Raw genomic sequence first — 19,661 nt, 5'->3', positions numbered from 1 at the left:
TGGCTAGTGTAGGGCCAGGGGCAGAGTATGGGCCTAAATTGGCTAGTTTATTCCTATGTCACCTGTTCTCCTGTGGATGTAGGTGCACAACAATGTATTCATTGGCCCTGGTTGGGTCCACAATAGTCTTCTGCTCGCCGGAGGGAGTAGTGATCTTCAGCATTGCTGGGAAGGGAATGCCAAACTTGGTGTCCAGACAGCGATGTAGGAGCCCCCTCACCTCGTTGAAGGCTGACTTCTTCTTCATTACTGCCACTGTGTAGTTTGGGTAAATGCCAAACTGCTGGCCTTGTGATGCCTTACAGAGAACATCCTCATTTTCCTGAAAGTAGTGGAATTTGACTAGAATGGGTCTGGACGGCTACATCGGTCTGGGTCCGTTCTTCAGTGCAGACTGTCAGCTTCTGTGTGCATGGTCAAGGATGGGAGAGTAATCGAGGCCTAGAATTTCCTGTAGCTATTCTCCAGGTCCTCGACCTTGGAAGAAAATTTGATGACATCTGATGATAGCCAGGTGACTTGCTCTTCCAGTGTCACCACTTTGTCGGAGTAAGTATTTGCGCCGCCTTCCATGCTATTAAGACAGGTGTCCTGTTACTCCAAGTCTTTAATGGTGTCGTTCTTTCTGTTGACCTTGGTGGCGAGAGTAGCTGTTTGTGCAGATAGGTCAGTGAATAGTGACTCCACCTTAGCCAGCACAGTCTGTTCAGACTTAATGATAGCCGCCATTACCTTGGCTAAGTCGGGGGGAGTCTGTGTCAGTGTTCGGTGAGCCTGAGGCTTTATTAGAGGCCTGCTCTTTTGTGACTCGTTGCCGACATTTTATGATGAAAAGGCCAAACATTTCAGGGGAGTCCTAATTAAATGTTACAAAATTAACGCGGTAGGGGAGGTATTGGTGAAGTAGTAATAGTAAATTGTGATCCCTGTACAGGTGCACCGAGAAAACGCGTCTTCATAAGTTGCTGCTCGGCAGAGCCCCCCCAACGTTGTTTTTTTTACAAAAATGTTTGGCAATTGACTAGGAATGCCTTGGAGATCGACCAGTCGAATGCGATCAACCGGTTGGTGACCACTGCTCTAGAAAGTTCTGGAAGTTGAATCTCGTGCTTCTCTCTGTAGGCTGATATTTCTGCACGGGTGCGCAGTTTAGAAGGAACAAGTGAAGAAAAGGTATTTGAGACACAGCATATAACTCAAAGAAGCACTATTGATATTCCTTAAAGCACCCCAGTGTTTGAGTTTCGGGCACCGATACTGCTAGTTCACCCTCGCCATCACCATCACTCTCTCATGTAAACAGTCCACACAGGGCCATCCATCAATGTCATTAGAAACACAAGTTATGCTCGGCGCTCTCCTCCAACCCACTACTGCAATAGACACATATGAATATGAACACTACCATTCAAAAGTTTGGGGTCACTTAGAAATGTCCTTGTTTGTGAAAGAAAAGCACATTTTTTTAGTCCATTAAAATTATATCAAATTGATCAGAAATACAGTGTAGACATTGTTAATGTTGTAACTGACTATTCCAGCTGGAAACTGCAATTTTTAATGGAAAATCTACATCGGCATACAGAGGCCCATTATCAGCAACCATCACTCCTGTGTTCCAATGGCACATTGTGTTAGCTAATCCATGTGGCCCTTCCTTGGACACAGTGTTAACAAACCTCCAAACGAGCTTCAATGCCATACAACTCTTCTTCCGTGGTCTCCAACTGCTCTTAAATGCTAGTAAAACCAAATGCATGCTTTTCAAACGTTCGCTGCCCACACCCGCCTGCCCGACTAGCATCACTAATCTGGACGGTTCTAACTTAGAATATGTGGACAACTACAAATACCTAGGTGTCTGGCTAGACTGTAAACTCTCCTTCCAGACTCATATTAAGCATCTCCAATCCAAATTTAAATCTAGAATCGCAATAAAGCCTACTTCATTCACACCGCCAAACATACCCTCCTAAAACTGACTATCCTACCAACTTCAGCAATGCCATTTACAAAATAGCTTCCAATACTCTACTCAGCAAACTGGATGCAAACTATCACAGTGCCATCTGTTTTGTTACCAAAGCCCCTTATAACACCCACCACTGCGACCTGTATGCTCCAGTCGGCTGGCCCTCGCTACATATTGGTCGCCAGACCCACCGGCTCCAGGTCATCTATAAGTCGATGCTAGGTAAAGCCTTATCTCGGCTCACTGGTCACGATCTCAACACCCACCCGCTCTAGCAGGTATACAGTGCCTTGCGAAAGTATTCGGTCCCCTTGAACTTTGCGACCTTTTGCCACATTTCAGGCTTCAAACATAAAGATATAAAACTGTATTTTTTTGTGAAGAATCAACAACAAGTGGGACACAATCATGAAGTGGAATGATATTTATTGGATATTTCAAACTTTTTTAACAAAACAAAAACTGAAAAATTGGGCGTGCAGAATTATTCAGCCCCTTTACTTTCAGTGCAGCAAACTCTCTCCAGAAGTTCAGTGAGGATCTCTGAATGATCCAATGTTGACCTAAATGACTAATGATGATAAATACAATCCACCTGTGTGTAATCAAGTCTCCGTATAAATGCACCTGCACTGTGATAGTCTCAGAGGTCCGTTAAAAGCGCAGAGAGCATCATGAAGAACAAGGAACACACCAGGCAGGTCCGAGATACTGTTGTGAAGAAGTTTAAAGCCGGATTTGGATACAAAAATATTTCCCAAGCTTTAAACATCCCAAGGAGCACTGTGCAAGCAATAATATTGAAATGGAAGGAATATCAGACCACTGCAAATCTACCAAGACCTGGCCATCCCTCTAAAATTTCAGCTCATACGAGGAGAAGACTGATCAGAGATGCAGCCAAGAGGCCCATGATCACTCTGGGTGAACTGCAGAGATCTACAGCTGAGGTGGGAGACTCTGTCCATAGGACAACAATCAGTCGTATATTGCACAAATCTGGCCTTTATGGAAGAGTGGCAAGAAGAAAGACATTTCTTAAAGATATCCATAAAAAGTGTCATTTAAAGTTTGCCACAAGCCACCTGGGAGACACACCAAACATGTGGAAGAAGGTGCTCTGGTCAGATGAAACCAAAATTGAACTTTTTTGCAACAATGCAAAACGTTATGTTTGGCGTAAAAGCAACACAGCTCATCACCCTGAACACACCATTCCCACTGTCAAACATGGTGGTGGCAGCATCATTGTTTGGGCCTGCTTTTCTTCAGCAGGGACAGGGAAGATGGTTAAAATTGATGGGAAGATGGATGGAGCCAAATACAGGACCATTCTGGAAGAAAACCTGATGGAGTCTGCAAAAGACCTGAGACTGGGACGGAGATTTGTCTTCCAACAAGACAATGATCCAAAACATAATGCAAAATCTACAATGGAATGGTTCAAAAATAAACATATCCAGGTGTTAGATTGGTCAAGTCAAAGTCCAGACCTGAATCCAATCGAGAATCTGTGTAAAGAACTGAAAACTGCTGTTCACAAATGCTCTCCATCCAACCTCACTGAGCTCGAGCTGTTTTGCAAGGAGGAATGGGAAAAAATGTCAGTCTCTCGATGTGCAAAACTGATAGAGACATACCCCAAGCGACTTACAGCTGTAATCGCAGCAAAAGGTGGTGCTACAAAGTATTAACTTAAGGGGGCTGAATAATTTTGCACGCCCAATTTTTCAGTTTTGGATTTGTTAAAAAAGTTTGAAATATCCAAAAATTGTCGTTCCACTTCATGATTGTGTCCCACTTGTTGTTGATTCTTCACAAAAAAATGCAGTTTTATATCTTTATGTTTGAAGCCTGAAATGTGGCAAATGGTCGCAAAGTTCAAGGGGGCTGAATACTTTCGCAAGGCACTGTATTTCACCAGCCATCCCCAAAGCCAACATGTCCTTTCGCCGCCTTTCTTTCCAGTTCTCTGCTGCAAATGACTGGAATGAATTGCAGAAATCGCTGAAGCTGGAGACTTATATTTCCCTCACTAACTTTAAACATCAGCTATCTGAGCAGCTAACTGATCGCTGCAGCTGTACATAGCCCATCTGTAATTAGCCCACCCAATCTACCTACCTCATCCCAATATTGTTTTTATTTACTTTTCTGCCATTTTGCACACCAGTATTTCTTCCTTGCACATCATCATCTGCACTTCTATCACTCCAGTGTTAATTTGCTAAATTGTAACTACCTCGCTTCTCTGGCCTATTTATTGTCTTACCTCCTCATGCCATTTGCACACACTGTATATAGACTTAATTTTTGTATATTGTGTTATTGACTGTACGCTTGTTTATTCCATGTGTAACTTTGTGTTGTTGTTTGTGTTACACTGCTTTGCTTTATCTTGGCCAGGTCGCAGTTGTAAATGAGCACTTGTTCTCAACTAGCTTACCTGGTTAAATAAAGGTGAAATAAATAAATCAAATAACCAGAATAGAAGTGGAGTGGGAGGCCCCGGTGCACAACTGAGCAAGAGGACAAGTACATTAGAGTGTCTAGTTTGAGAAACAGATGACTCACAAGTCCTCAACTGGCAGCTTCATTAAATAGTACCCGTAAAACACCAGTCTCAACGTCAAAAGTGAAGAGGCGACTCCGGGATGCTGGCCTTTTAGGCAGAGTTGCAAAGAAAAAGCCATATCTCAGACTGGCCAATAAAAATCAAATATTAAGATGGGCAAAAAAACACAGACACTGGACAGAGGAACTCTGCCTAGAAGGCCAGCATCATGTCTAAGTGACCCCGAACATTTGAAAGGTAGTGTATGTATGGCAATAAGAAAGAAGACTGGGTTTGCATCCCAAATAGCACCCTATTCCCTATATAGCACACTTCCTTTGGCCAGGACACAGGGTGCCGTTCAGGAAACAGGGTGCCATTCACAACAGAATGACACTCTTACTCACGGTTGCACAAAAAGCGCTAACAGCGAATCACACCCCAAAATATTCTAATGAGCCGCCGGACCTACATTTTAATTATCACTAAAAGAAAATAATAATTTTCTGAACTGCAAAGGCACCCTTGAGAAACCCTATATTCCTAACGTGTACAGTCCTAGGTGACATGTGAGCCATGTATATATGAGCCAAGTATAAATATGCTAGTATCTTTAGCTCAGTACTTGACAGATGGACCGTGTCCTAAACAGCGCCCTGTTCCCTATATTGCACCCATAAGGTTAGAAAAGGGCATATATTGGAATGACTGCATGGCAGGAGGGGCAGCTGATTGACTGAACATCAAGCCCTTCCGTTCCCAGTCCCATTCTCCCTTCCTCTTTAACCTCCCCCTTGCTACCATAAACCTTCATCCATTTTACTCAGTTGCTAATTAATGAGCTAGTTGGTAATTAGTCTCGAAGGAGTATTCCCCATCCCTGCTCCCCATGCCCAGACAAAGAGTTATATTTCTCCCCGATTCTAGCATGTGGTGGTAAAAGCACTATAGAAAGTTAACACTACAGCTTCAACAAATTGAAAATGCACTTTGTGTGATATTGTCTAGTCTGCACCACCTTGGAAATGTAATTAGCGTAATAAAAAAATCCATAAAAGTCTGTTTGCGCTAGAGACATCTGCATCTGCGGTGGAAGGTGGCAGAGCTACAACGATGTTGTCAGACTAGGATATATCCCAAAAATCAGTATTTTACATTTACATTTACATTTAAGTCATTTAGCAGACGCTCTTGTCCAGAGCGACTTACAAATTGGTGCATTCACCTTATGACATCCAGTGGAACAGTCACTTAACAATAGTGCATCTAAATCTTAAAAGGGGGGGTGAGAAGGATTACTTATCCTATCCTAGGTATTCCTTAAAGAGGTGGGGTTTCAGGTGTCTCCGGAAGGTGGTGATTGACTCCGCTGTCCTGGCGTCGTGAGGGAGTTTGTTCCACCATTGGGGGGCCAGAGCAGCGAACAGTTTTGACTGGGCTGAGCGGGAACTGTACTTCCTCAGTGGTAGGGAGGCGAGCAGGCCAGAGGTGGATGAACGCAGTGCCCTTGTTTGGGTGTAGGGCCTGATCAGAGCCTGGAGGTACTGAGGTGCCGTTCCCCTCACAGCACTACACACGAAAACGTCTGTAGTGTCTGAACCGTTTGGGCTACATATGACCCCTCTATGGAAAGATTAAATTATCATGAACACGAGAGTGTTCTCCACTTTGCTCTACAACTCCCACAAGCATCACGGGACTTGTCGAAGTCCTTACCGCCGATATGCCAACTTCTGACTGTAGCGTCAGAACGGTTTGGGCTACACGCTAAAGACGTCTAAATACTAGGTTCAGTTTGCTCCTACCAGAACTTGGCTAGGTGTAGGTAAATGTCTGTGCCTCGCATATTCCCTTGAAAATAAATTTGGTTATATTACTCTTTGTCCCTCTTGAGACGGCGTACACAACAACATACATTTACACTTTCCCAAAAAAGTCCAGATAAATCAAGAGATCTGGCATTATTTTTGTCAATTTTGCAGAGAAGGTCATGTTCGCAGAATTTTCACATCTAGGATGTTTGGTGCAGTATCTCTCAAGTGAAAAAATGTGCATGAAAACTAGTTGTCAGTCTGCTCGAACAGACTAAATAAAACCTGCCAAACACCATAGCGAATTAAACTGTTTTGACTGGGATATGATAAACTCAATGAAGAAAAAAACATCATTTTGCAATGGGATTGTTTTTTCTCCCTGTCAATTTGGCCAGCAACAATTTTATTTATTGGCTCATTATTTTTTTATCTACCAGAAGCCGTCAATAACCGACAAACAGAAACCTCTCTCTCTCTCTCTCTCTCTCTCATAAAAATGCACACAGACACACACACATAATGATAGGAAATTGTCTTTCTGAAAAACAATTAATTTCTCTGAGCTTTTAACACAATGCACATTAGTGACATCTGCTGGTCATCAATGAATATAAATAGACGATATTCATCAAATCCCATGGCACAGTGTTTAGTCGCTGGTGTTAATAGCCTACAATCAGTTAGAATAACAGGTTTGTATTTTATATAAGGCCCAAAATAATTCCTTTAAGTTTACTACTTTTGAAAACTGTAATTCTATGGCATTATTCAGGTTGCTTAAAACAGAAGTTTATACAATACCAAATAAAATAAAGAATTTCAACAATGGGCAGAAAGTGTGGTTTCACATAAATCTATCTCCGAAATAGAGTGCCTTTAGCAGGACTCGACCCCATTTCCTGTCGTCTCTGAGTGTCCCTGACTCTACCTGCTGTGCTACTGTTCAATGCAGTAATTTGAACAAATCCTAACTTGATTTCAAAGTACAGTATGGTGTCCAGTAAAGGTCGGTCTTTGAAAGCAACTTGGAATTGAAGAAAGGACCAGAACCACGGTGAAATCAGTGGTATCTCACATTTTGCAACACAGTTTGTATCAACCAAAGCTTCGGACATTATTGATCAAGTGATAATGTTACTTTGAAATGAGCATCGGTACATTGTATCAGATCAGTAGTGCTTTGAAAACTGCATCGGAGCTCCGGTATTAATCGTCCAATCACTAAACACACTAACGCACAGTCATCATCATGCACATCCTTTATCGTATTCAAGCACACAATCGACTTGCACATTCGCACAAACGCATTTGTCTACAAAGCATTTGAATCTTATTGAAGGATGTCAGCTTGTTTCACAATGACACAGAGACAGAGACGGAGGGGGAGAGATAGAGACAAAACAAAAGGAGAGTGGAGATAAACAGATAGCCAGACAGACATTTGAGTTGTGACTCAGAATGCTAACGAGGCATTTCAGCATAGAGAGGGTAGGAAGGTGTGACTAGAAACAGGAAAATGTGAGACGCAAATACTCTTTCATGCCTCCTGTTGCCATGATAGCGTGCTTTATGTGTGTAACAAAAGCCATCTGGTAACACCTTTTTGTATAGTCTGCTAATTTGGTCTGGAACCAGGCTATTACCATTACATTTAATTATTTGATATAAGTACCAGAGAGTGACCATTATATCCACAATATACCAGGTATATTTCATACCAGCCAGGTTCCTACCAATTGAAATGCCCTTTCACATTTGCATTCACGTGGAAAAACAGTCATTAAGCTTTTATCCAAAGCGTCTTACAAAACATTGACAATGACACATAATATATTCAGAGTGGCTCTGCAATATGCTCTAACCCACTGAGCCATTGGATCCCCAGTTCCCACCTCAGAAGCAGGCAGACCACTGAGGTTGGACGCTTGTCTGTCAAAACAAGACTAGAAATAAGTAGATATTAGGCCCAAGGAAATTCCATCAAAGGTCAGAATCGAATCTTAGTTGAATCCAAATGATTTGTGTGGTACTTTTTGGGGTCAACATTGTATTTGAGTTGAATCAAACAGACTGGTACGGCACTTTCTTGTACACTTTGTTCTACATTAGTCGCAAATCAATGTTTGAAGGAGAGAGAGAACGTTTTCTCAAGTATCCTTGGTGAATGGAACTAAGATGCTGCCAATGATTTTGACTTTTTAATGCAATGATTGTGTATGGTCTATAGCTTGACTGGGCATGTTTTAAATCGAAGATTAAGTATCCAAACCCATAAGCGAAAACCCATAGGAAATGTTAATTCATTTGTTTCAGTACAATCTAAATAAAACTGGAACAAATAATACAGCAGGACGTCACTGAATATGTTGATTGGGTGTCTCATTTGACGGACACAGTATACATGCAACCAACTGGTTTTCATTTTGTGGAGCAAACACAATGAAAAAGAGATGCCGTTCAAATGCCTGTTGCCATGAATTTCAAACAAATAGCTCTGTCTGAGGAAAATCCTTGCAGTGTCGCTAAGCATTTGGAGTTGGTGGTGAAGTTGGACCAACGCGGTGACTGTTAACACAAAGTTTGTCTGCTGCTCTTGAGGATGAGAATAGAACAGATACAGAGCACGCTCAACTAAGTCTACAGGCCATATGGGTGCTTCTGCTGAGCTAAAGGCGAACCTGAAATATAAATGAATGGAGAGAAAAAACAGATATCCAACACATCATCCAGTGCTGTAGATTTATTTGGCACAAACTTAGGAAAGTACAAAACTGTGTGTGTGTGTGTGTGTGTGTGTGTGTGTGTGTGTGTGTGTGTGTGTGTGTGTGTGTGTGTGTGTGTGTGTGTGTGTGTGTGTGTGTGTGTGTGTGTGTGTGTGTGTGTGTGTGTCAGCATGTGGATGACACTCAGGGAAAATAACAAACTCATTTATAAAACGGAATGTGTTGCGGTACTGAGCAACTTAGGTCATCATATGGGTGCTTGGCCAAAGGATCGTCTAAAATTCTGAACGTGTAAAAAAGACCAGGACTCATGTCATTGAGCTAAAATAGATTTATTTGACACATTCAGCGGAGGCATAGAACCGAAACGTCTTGCTTGAGGAAAACCTAAAATCTCACAAAACTGAATCATGTGAAGTCAAGTGTCTCCTGAAGTGTCTCTCGTAGATCTAACAGCATGAGGAGACCTGGGTTCAAATAGTATTTAAAAGTGGAACTCACAGCATTTTAGCAACATGGAATGTTTTAAAATCTGTTCATATACACCCCACAGGAAGAATATGACACCTTTTTTTCTGACAATCAGATAAATTAGATATGGTCATTTTCACGTTTTCATAAATGTATATAATATTTGGGAATGATGTATAGTAAGGCATTTGTGAAAATTCTACAGCAATATAGAATGGGAAAGCGGCTGTTCGTTTAGATAAGTAATAGACACTGCAGTAAATAAAACCACAACAACAAAAAACATATGTTCTGTCCAGGACGAGAGTCTACGCAGACAGGTGCACCATAGCCAATCAGAGCTACAGTAAGCATATATATGCAAATTCAGTGTATTCTGAAAGTATTCAGATCCCTTCACCTTTTACTCATTTTCTTATGTTACAGCCTTATTCTAAAATTTCTTAAATCGTTTAGGCCCTTGATCAATCTACACACAATATCCCATAATGACAAAGCAAGAACATGTTATTTGACATTTTTGCACATTTCTAAGATGCAAAAAAACAAAATATCACATATACATAAGTATTAAAAAACCTTTACTCAGTACTTTGTTGAATCACCTTTGGCAGCGATTACAGCGACTAGGGTGGGCATTCTATGTTCATTTTCTTTGTTTAGGATTTCTGTGTTTGGCCGGGTGTGGTTCTCAATCAGAGGCAGCTGTCTATCTTTGTCTCTGATTGAGAACCATACTTAGGTAGCCTTTTCCCACCTGTGTGGTGTGGGTAGTTATTTTCTGTTTAGTGTGTTTTGCACCTGACGGAGCTGTTTCGGTTGTTCTTTTGTTACTTGTTGTATTAGGTGTTCAGTTTAATAAATAACATGAACACGTACCACGCTGCCCCTTGGTCCTCACCTTCTTCCACCAACGGCCGTTACAGTTTCTCCCATTCTTCTCTGCAGATCCTCTCAAGCTCTGTCAGGTTGGATGGGGAGCATTGCTGCACGGCTATTTTCAGGTCTCTCCGCAGATGTTAGATCGGGTTCAAGTCCGGGCTCTGGCTGGGCAGCAAAATTCGCTGTCCTGTTGGAAGGCGAACCTTCAACCTCTGCCCGGGGTCCTGAGCACTCTGGAGCAGGTTTTCATCAAGGATCTCTCTGTACTTTGCTCTGTTCATCTTTCCCTCAATCCTGACTAGTCTCTCAGTCCCTGCAGCATCCCCACAGCGTGATACTGCCACCACCATGCTTCACTGTAGGGATGGTGCCAGGTTTCCTCCAGATGCAACGCTTGGCATTCAGGCCAAAGAGATCGATCTTGGTTTCATCAGACCAGACAATCTTGTTTGTCATGGTCTGAGAGTCGTGTAGGTGCCTTTTGGCAAACTCCAAGCGGGCTGTCATGTGCCTTTTACTGAGGAGTGGCTTACTTCTGGCCACTGTACAATAAAGGCCTAATTGGTGGAGTGCTACAGCGATGGTTATCCTTCTGAAAGGTTCTCTCATCTCCACAGAGGAACTCTTGAGCTCTGTCAGAGTGACTATCAGGTTCTTGGTCACCTCCCTGACCAAGGCCCTTCTCCACTGATTCCTCTGTTTGGTCGGGCGTCCAGCTCTAGGAAGAGTCTTTGGTAGTTCCAAAATTCTTCCATTTAGGAATGATGGATGCCACTTTTCTTGGGGACCTTCAATGCTCCAGAAATGTTTTGGTACCCTTCTCCAGATCTGCACCTCGACACAAACCTGTCTCAAATCTCAATGGACAATTCCTTCGACCTCATGGCTTGGTTTTTGTTCTGACATACACTGTCAACTGTAGGACCTTATATAGACAGGTGCCTTTCCAAATCATGTCCAATCATTTGAATTTACCACAGGTGGACTCCAATGAAGTTGTAGAAACATCTCAACGATGATCAATGGAAACAGGATGCACCTGAGCTCAATTTCGAGTCTCATAGCAAAGGGTCTGAATACTTATGTAAATAAGGTATATTGTTTTTTTTAATACATTTGCAAAAATGTCTAAGAACATGTTTACACTTTGGCATTATTTGGGTATTGTGTGTAGATTGATCACAAGAACATTTAATTTAATCCATTTTAGAATAAGGCTGTAAAGTTATAAATTGTGGAAAAAGGGAAAGTGTCTGAATTACTTTCCGAATGCACTGTAAGCCACTTGGCACAAGGACCTGCCATCATTCACTTTGAACTTTACAGGCAGTAGCAACAGCGCGACTTCAGAACGCATTCACCAAAAGCCACAAAATACACCTGAATGGATTTCAGCATGCTCGTACATGCTTTTTCAGTTCTGCTCACACATATCTACAGGATTGAGGTCAGGGCTTTGTGATGGCCACTCCAATACCTTGACTTTGTTGCACCAGTCTCTCCTGGAGCAAAGCACCCCCACAACATGGGGATTCTGCCACCCCCGTGCTTCACGGTTGGGATGTTGTTTTCGGCTTGCAAGCCTCTCCCTTTTTACTCCAAACATAACAATGGTCATTATGGAAAAATTGTTCAATTATTTTTTCATCAGATCAGAGGACATTTCAACAAAAACTGCGATCTTTGTCCTCACATGCAGTTGCAAACCATAGTCTGTCTTTTTTATTTAGGGTTTTGGAGCAGTGGCTTCTTCCTTGCTGAGTGGCCTTTCAGGTTATGTCGATATAGAACTCTTTTTACTGTGGATATAAATGCTTTTGTACCTGTTCCCACCAGCATCTTCACAAGGTCCTTTGCTGTTGTTCTGGAATTGATTTGCACTTTTTGAACCAAAGTACGTTCCTCTCTAGGACACAGAACACGTCTCTGTCCTGATCGGTATGACGGCTACGTGGTCCCATGGTGTTTATTCTTGCGTACTATTGTTTGTACAGATGAACGTGGTACCTTCAGGCATTTGGAAATTGCTCCCAAGGATGAATCAGACTCGTAGAGGTCTACAATTCTTTTTCTGAGGTCTTGGCTAATTTCTTTTGATTTTCCCATGATGTCAAGCAAAGAAGCACTGTGTTTGAAGGTAGGCCTTTAAACACATCCACAGGTGCACCTCCAATAGACTCAAATTATGTAAATTAGCCTAGCAGAAGCTTCTAAAGCCATGACATCATTTTCTGGAATTTTCCAAGCTGTTGAAAGGCACAGTCAACTTAGTGTATGTAAACTTCTGACCCACTGGAATTGTGATACAGTGAATTATTGGAATTGTTGGGAAAATGGCTTGTGTCATGCACAAAGTAGATGTCCTGACCGACTTGCCAAAACTATAGGTTGTTAACCTTTCTGGCGCAGGCGTTCTGCTAGCAATCCACCTCGACAACATCCGGTGAAAATGCAGAGTGCGAAATTCAAATTACAGAAATAGAAACATTTAACATTCATGAAAATACAAGTGTCATACATCAAAATAAAGCTTAACTTCTTGTTAATCCAGCCGCTGTGTCAGATTTCGAAAAGGCTTTACGGCGAAAGCAAACCAAGCAAACCATGCGATTATCTGAGGACAGCGCCCCGCATACAAAAGCATGAAAAACATTTTCCAACCAGGCAGATGCGATTTAATAAAAGCCTTAGCTTTGACGATCTTCTTCTGTTGGCACTCCAAAAGGTCCCAGCTACATCACAAATGGTCCTTTTATTTGATAAAGTCCTTCTTTATAACTCCAAAAACTCAGTATAGCTTGCTTAAAAAATGAATCCCAAACGTTACCAAACGTTACCAATAAACTTCTCAAACAAGTCAAACAACGTTTATAATCAAACCTCAGCTACCCTAATACGTAAATAAATAATACAATTTAAGACGAAGAATTGTTATTGTCTTTACCGGAGATAAACAACCAAGAACCTCTCATACACACGCATGAGAACACTACAGCCAAAATGGGAGCCAAACTACAAATTCTTGCTTATGAAACTCTTTCTAAAAATTATTTTAACAGTTATAGAAACGTTAGAGTGTTTTCTATCCAAATCTACCAATTATATGCATATCCTAGCTTCTAGGCCTGAGTAACAGGCAGTTTACTTTGGGCACACTTTTCATCCGGATGTCAAAATACTGCCCCTTAGCCCAAAGAGGTTTTAACAAGAAATGTGTGAAGTGGTTGAAAAACAAGTTTTAATGACTCCAACTTAAGTGTATGTAAACTTCAGACTTCAAACTGTATTCTGCCAACATTGCCTTACTGTACGTATGGAATTTTGAGTCAAATAGAACCTATTTTTAAAACCTCTTATAAAGTTGGTTTTGAAGCTAATGTGCAAATTTTATATTTTTTAATGATATTGTTGCCTATTTCATATCTGCAAAGTAGTTAAAACGCTGTAAGTTCACCTTTAAACTCTTGATTGAGCCTGCCTGGAGTGTTTGAGCCTGCCTGGGTGTGCACATTTGGGACTATTCCATTGTTAACGTTGTGCCATATGAGCTCAATCAAGCGTAGATACTTGGAAGAAAACAAATACTTTTTGAACCCAGGTCTGGAGAGAGAATATTTCCATCCAAGTCCTTCCAATACCTCCACTGGTACATGACATTACTGTCAGGACTGTGCTATCAGTGGGTTGCAGGCACTGCTTAGGATGGGCCAAAACTGCCCTCTTCTTTTCTCTCTCTTTCTTCCCATCCTCATTAGCATACTCGTCCTCCAATATGAGTTTACTCTCCAATATGAGTTTACTCTCCATCTCTCCCTCCAGTCTCTGAATCATTTCCCCCAAAATGTGAATCTTCTTGAATGTCTTCTTTCTCTCCTTTGAAGATGGACATACATATGCTACACATAAACTTGTACTTGCACGTATATTCTCTTCCTCCCTCTCTAGCACTGATTTGGCAGATAGTGGCTAGTTTTCAAGAAGGTTATGCTTGCAATGATCGTGAAATGTAGTTGTTTTGCCTACTTTAGTTGAATGCAATGATTTAGTTGCTCTGGATTTGAGTGCCTGGTAAATTACTAAAATAACTCAGACTCTACCCACTCTACTCACATGCATGTTGTGAGAGGGTCTTTTTCCTCAATAGACCCTGGATATTGATCTCTGTTGTCTCTGTTGCAGGTGTAAAGAGGGTTACCACGGACTACGCTGTGACCAGTTTGTACCCAAGACGGACTCCATCTTATCTGACCCAAGTACATGTCTTCCTGTATTGATCCTGCAGAAAAGTTCAAACAAAAGAGTATTAGGGAGTTATCTGTCTTCTATTTTTGATTTTATTTAACTATGCAAGTCAGTTAAGAACAAATTCTTATTTTCAATGACTAGGAACAGTTGGTTAACTGCCTCATTCAGGGCCAGAACAACAGATTTTTACCTTGGCAGCTCGGGGATTTGATCTTGCAACCTTTCAGTTACTGGCCCAATGCTCTAACCCCACTGCAGGGGGGTTGGCAGGTAGCCTGGTGGTTAGAGCAGGTTTGTGGATTGAATCCCCGAGCTGACAAGGTAAAAATGTGTAATTCTGCCCCTGTACAAGGCAATTAACCCACTGTTCCCTGGTAGGCCGTTATTGTAAATAAGAATTTGTTCTTAACTGACTTGCATAGTTAAATAAAGGTTACATTTTTAAATATACCTTATTACTCTGGTCAAGATAAATACAAACGTATTGAGCCAGGCTTCACATTATCCCCTCCAGCAAAGGAGACATAAACTGTGTCGGCCAGAAGACACACAAATACATCAAATCCTTGTTTAACTTTATCAAGTCAAAGAAGAGAAAGTATCCTTGAGTTTACTTTCTCTTGTTTAAAAGTACTTCTAGCATTTTAGCATGAGGTGTGTTTGTTTACCCCTTGAGTATACTCAGTGTTTCTGCAATGTCATTGAAATTATTCCAAATCTGATATGCCAAAAATATGTCATTACCTTTCTCTGGAATTATTGATATTTTCATTACCTACCAATATCAACATTTGATTAGTACATTAGTAAATTTGGATTCAAATGCATTTATCTTTTAAGTGGTATGAATTGCTTGAGTGTAACACGTGCAGCGTCCTTCTGTTGGAGAATTAGAATTGAGAAAGTAGATGTGGCCATCACACGAACATGAAATCAATATAAAGCTCATTACAGTTTAGTTAGTACCAAAGATTTGAACTGGTTCATGGAACGGAACTATAACTACATTATTTGAGGAACAGAACTCGAAACGAAAGTGATCTATAGTGTTCTGCAACAGAACCGTTATTTTAAAATCAGGGGACCTGGTTAATAATGTTATTTTACGTTCCGGGCATTTTTTTCCAGTCCCACAAAAATCCTAACAAAATGCCTATGCAAAGCTCTCCCTAAGTCACTTGGAAACTTATTCCAGCATCTGCCTGCTAGCTGAACATTTTTGTTAGTGGGTGTGCGTGTAAGCGACCTGCCTCTCTCCTCTGAATAATAGGTTACTGTAGCCTAAAGGCAACATTACAAGCATGGTTCAGAAATTAGGGAGAGATGTTTTTTTTATTTTTAAAATGTTATTTCACCTTTATTTAACCAGGTAGGCCAGTTGAGAACAAGTTCTCATTTGCAACTGCGACCTGGCCAAGATAAAGCATAGCAGTGTGAACAGACAACACAGAGGTACACATGGAGTCAATAACACAGTAGAAAAAAAGGGGGAGTCTATATACATTGTGTGCAAAAGGCATGAGGAGGTAGGCGAATAATTACAATTTTGCAGATTAACACTGGAGTGATAAATGATCAGATGGTCATGTACAGGTAGAGATATTGGTGTGCAAAAGAGCAGAAAAGTAAATAAATAAAAACAGTATGGGGATGAGGTAGGTGAAAATAGGTGGGCTATTTACCAATAGACTATGTACAGCTGCAGCGATCGGTTAGCTGCTCAGATAGCAGATGTTTGAAGTTGGTGAGGGAGATAAAAGTCTCCAACTTAAGCGATTTTTGCAATTCGTTCCAGTCACAGGCAGCAGAGTACTGGAACGAAAGGCGGCCAAATGAGGTGTTGGCCTTTGGGATGATCAGTGAGATACACCTGCTGGAGCGCGTGCTACGGATGGGTGTTGCCATCGTGACCAGTGAACTGAGATAAGGCGTATCTTTACCTAGCGTGGACTTGTAGATGACCTGGAGCCAGTGGGTCTGGCGACGAATATGTAGCGAGGGCCAGCCGACTAGAGCATACAAGTCGCAGTGATGGGTGTTATAAGGTGCTTTAGTGACAAAACGGATGGCACTGTGATAAACTGCATACAGTTTGCTGAGTAGAGTGTTGGAAGCAATTTTGTAGATGACATCGCCAAAGTCGAGGATCGGTAGGATGGTCAGTTTCACTAGGGTAATTTTGGAGGCGTGAGTGAAGGAGGCTTTGTTGCGGAATAGAAAGCCGACTCTTGAATTGATTTTCAATTGGAGATGTTTGATATGAGTCTGGAAGGAGAGTTTACAGTCTTGCCAGACACCTAGGTACTTATAGATGTCCACATATTCAAGGTCGGAACCATCCAGGGTGGTGATGCTGGTCAGGCGTGCGGGTGCAGGCAGCGAATGGTTGAAAAGCATGCATTTGGTTTTACTAGCGTTTAAGAGCAATTGGAGGCCACGGAAGGAGTGTTGTATGGCATTGAAGCTCGTTTGGAGGTTAGATAGCACAGTGTCCAAGGACGGGCCGGAAGTATATAGAATGGTGTCGTCTGCATAGAGGTGGATCAGGGAATCGCCCGCAGCAAGAGCAACATCATTGATATATACAGAGAAAAGAGTCGGCCCGGAGAATTGAACCCTGTGGCACCCCCATAGAGACTGCCAGAGGACCGGACAGCATGCCCTCTGATTTGACACACTGAACTCTGTCTGCAAAGTAATTGGTGAACCAGGCAAGGCAGTCATCCGAAAGACTGAGGCTACTGAGTCTGCCGATAAGAATATGGTGATTGACAGAGTCGAAAGCCTTGGCAAGGTCGATGAAGACGGCTGCACAGTATTGTCTTTTATCGATGGCGGTTATGATATCGTTTAGTACCTGAGCGTGGCTGAGGTGCACCCGTGACCGGCTCGGAAACCAGATTGCACAGCGGAGAAGGTACGGTGGGATTCGAGATGGTCAGTGACCTGTTTGTTGACTTGGCTTTCGAAGACCTTAGATAGGCAGGGCAGGATGGATATAGGTCTGTAACAGTTTGGGTCCAGGGTGTCTCCCCCTTTGAAGAGGGGGATGACTGCAGCAGCTTTCCAATCCTTGGGGATCTCAGACAATATGAAAGAGAGGTTGAACAGGCTGGTAATAGGGGTTGCGACAATGGCGGCGGATAGTTTCAGACAAAGAGGGTACAGATTGTCAAGCCCAGCTGATTTGTACGGGTCCAGGTTTTGCAGCTCTTTCAGAACATCTGCTATCTGGATTTGGGTAAAGGAGAACCTGGAGAGGCTTGGGCGAGTAGCTGCGTGGGGGGCAGAGCTGTTGGCCGAGGTTGGAGTAGCCAGGCGGAAGGCATGGCCAGCCGTTGAGAAATGCTTGTTGAAGTTTTTGATAATCATGGATTTATCGCTGGTGACCGTGTTACCTTGCCTCAGTGCAGTGGGCAGCTGGGAGGAGGTGCTCTTGTTCTCCATGGACTTCACAGTGTCCCAGAACTTTTTGGAGTTGGAGCTACAGAATGCAAACTTCTGCCTGAAGAAGCTGGCCTTAGCTTTCCTGACTGACTGCGTGTATTGGTTCCTGACTTCCCTGAACAGTTGCATATCGCGGGGACTATTCGATGCTATTGCAGTCCGCCACAGGATGTTTTTGTGATGGTCGAGGGCAGTCAGGTCTGGAGTGAACCAAGGGCTGTATCTGTTCTTAGTTCTGCATTTTTTGAACGGAGCATGCTTATCTAAAATGGTGAGGAAGTTACTTTAAAAAAATGACCAGGCATCCTCAACTGACGGGATGAGGTCAATGTCCTTCCAGGATACACGGGCCAGGTCGATTAGAAAGGCCTGCTCACAGAAGTGTTTTAGGGAGCTTTTGACAGAGATGAGGGGTGGTCGTTTGACTGCGGCTCCGTAGCGGATACAGGCAATGAGGCAGTGATCGCTGAGATCCTGGTTGAAGACAGCGGAGGTGTATTTGGAGGGCCAGTTGGTCAGGATGACGTCTATGAGGGTACCCTTGTTTAGGGTTGTACCTGGTGGGTTCCTTGATGATTTGTGTGAGATTGAGGGCATCTAACTTAGATTGTAGGACTGCCGGGGTGTTAAGCATATCCCAGTTTAGGTCACCTAACAGAACAAACTCTGAAGCTAGATGGGGGGCGATCAATTCACAAATGGTGTCCAGGGCACAGCTGGGAGCTGAGGGGGGTCGGTAGCAGGCGGCAACAGTGAGAGACTTATTTCTGGAGAGAGTAATTTTCAAAATTAGTAGTTTGAACTGTTTGGGTATGGACCTGGAAAGTATGACATTACTTTGCAGGCTATCTCTGCAGTAGACTGCAACTCCTCCCCCTTTGGCAGTTCTATCTTGACGGAAGATGTTATAGTTGGGTATGGAAATCTCAGAATTTTTGGTGGCCTTCCTGAGCCAGGATTCAGACACGGCAAGGACATCAGGGTTAGCAGAGTGTGCTAAAGCAGTGAGTAAAACAAACTTAGGGAGGAGGCTTCTGATGTTGACATGCATGAAACCAAGGCTTTTTCGATCACAGAAGTCAACAAATGAGGGTGCCTGGGGACATGCAGGGCCTGGGTTTACCTCCACATCACTCGCGGAACAGAGAAGGAGTAGTATGAGGGTGCGGCTAAAGGCTATCAAAACTGGTCGCCTAGAGCGTTGGGGACAGAGAATAAGAGGAGCAGGTTTCTGGGCATAGTAGAATATATGCAGGGCATAATGCGCAGACAGGGGTATGGTGGGGTGCGGGTACAGCGGAGGTAAGCCCAGGCACTGGGTGATGATGAGAGAGGTTGTATCTCTGGACATGCTGGTTGTAATGGGTGAGGTCACCGCATGTGTGGGAGGTGGGACAAAGGAGGTATCAGGGGTATGAAGAGTGGAACTAGGGGCTCCATTGTAAACTAAAACCATGATAACTAACCTGAACAACAGTATACAAGGCATATTGACATTTGAGAGAGACATACAGCGAGGCATACAGTAATCACAGGTGTTGAATTGGGAGAGC

General features: G+C 42.6%; 1 protein-coding gene across 2 annotated transcripts in view; it reads left to right on the top strand.

The window, feature by feature from the left end:
• nrg3b (neuregulin 3b) overlaps window positions 1-19,661 on the top strand; it is a 448,553-nt gene that overhangs the window by 308,780 nt on the left and 120,112 nt on the right. For both annotated transcript variants that reach the window (XM_035744894.2, XM_035744885.2), the window contains exon 3: window positions 14,596-14,669. In XM_035744894.2, the coding sequence (XP_035600787.1) occupies window positions 14,596-14,669 (74 nt within the window). The remainder of the gene's footprint in view (window positions 1-14,595; window positions 14,670-19,661) is intronic.

This window comes from Oncorhynchus keta, chromosome 3 (genome assembly GCF_023373465.1).
Source record: "Oncorhynchus keta strain PuntledgeMale-10-30-2019 chromosome 3, Oket_V2, whole genome shotgun sequence".
Lineage (NCBI taxonomy): Eukaryota > Metazoa > Chordata > Actinopteri > Salmoniformes > Salmonidae > Oncorhynchus > Oncorhynchus keta.
This window is presented reverse-complemented; position numbering and strand designations above follow the sequence as displayed.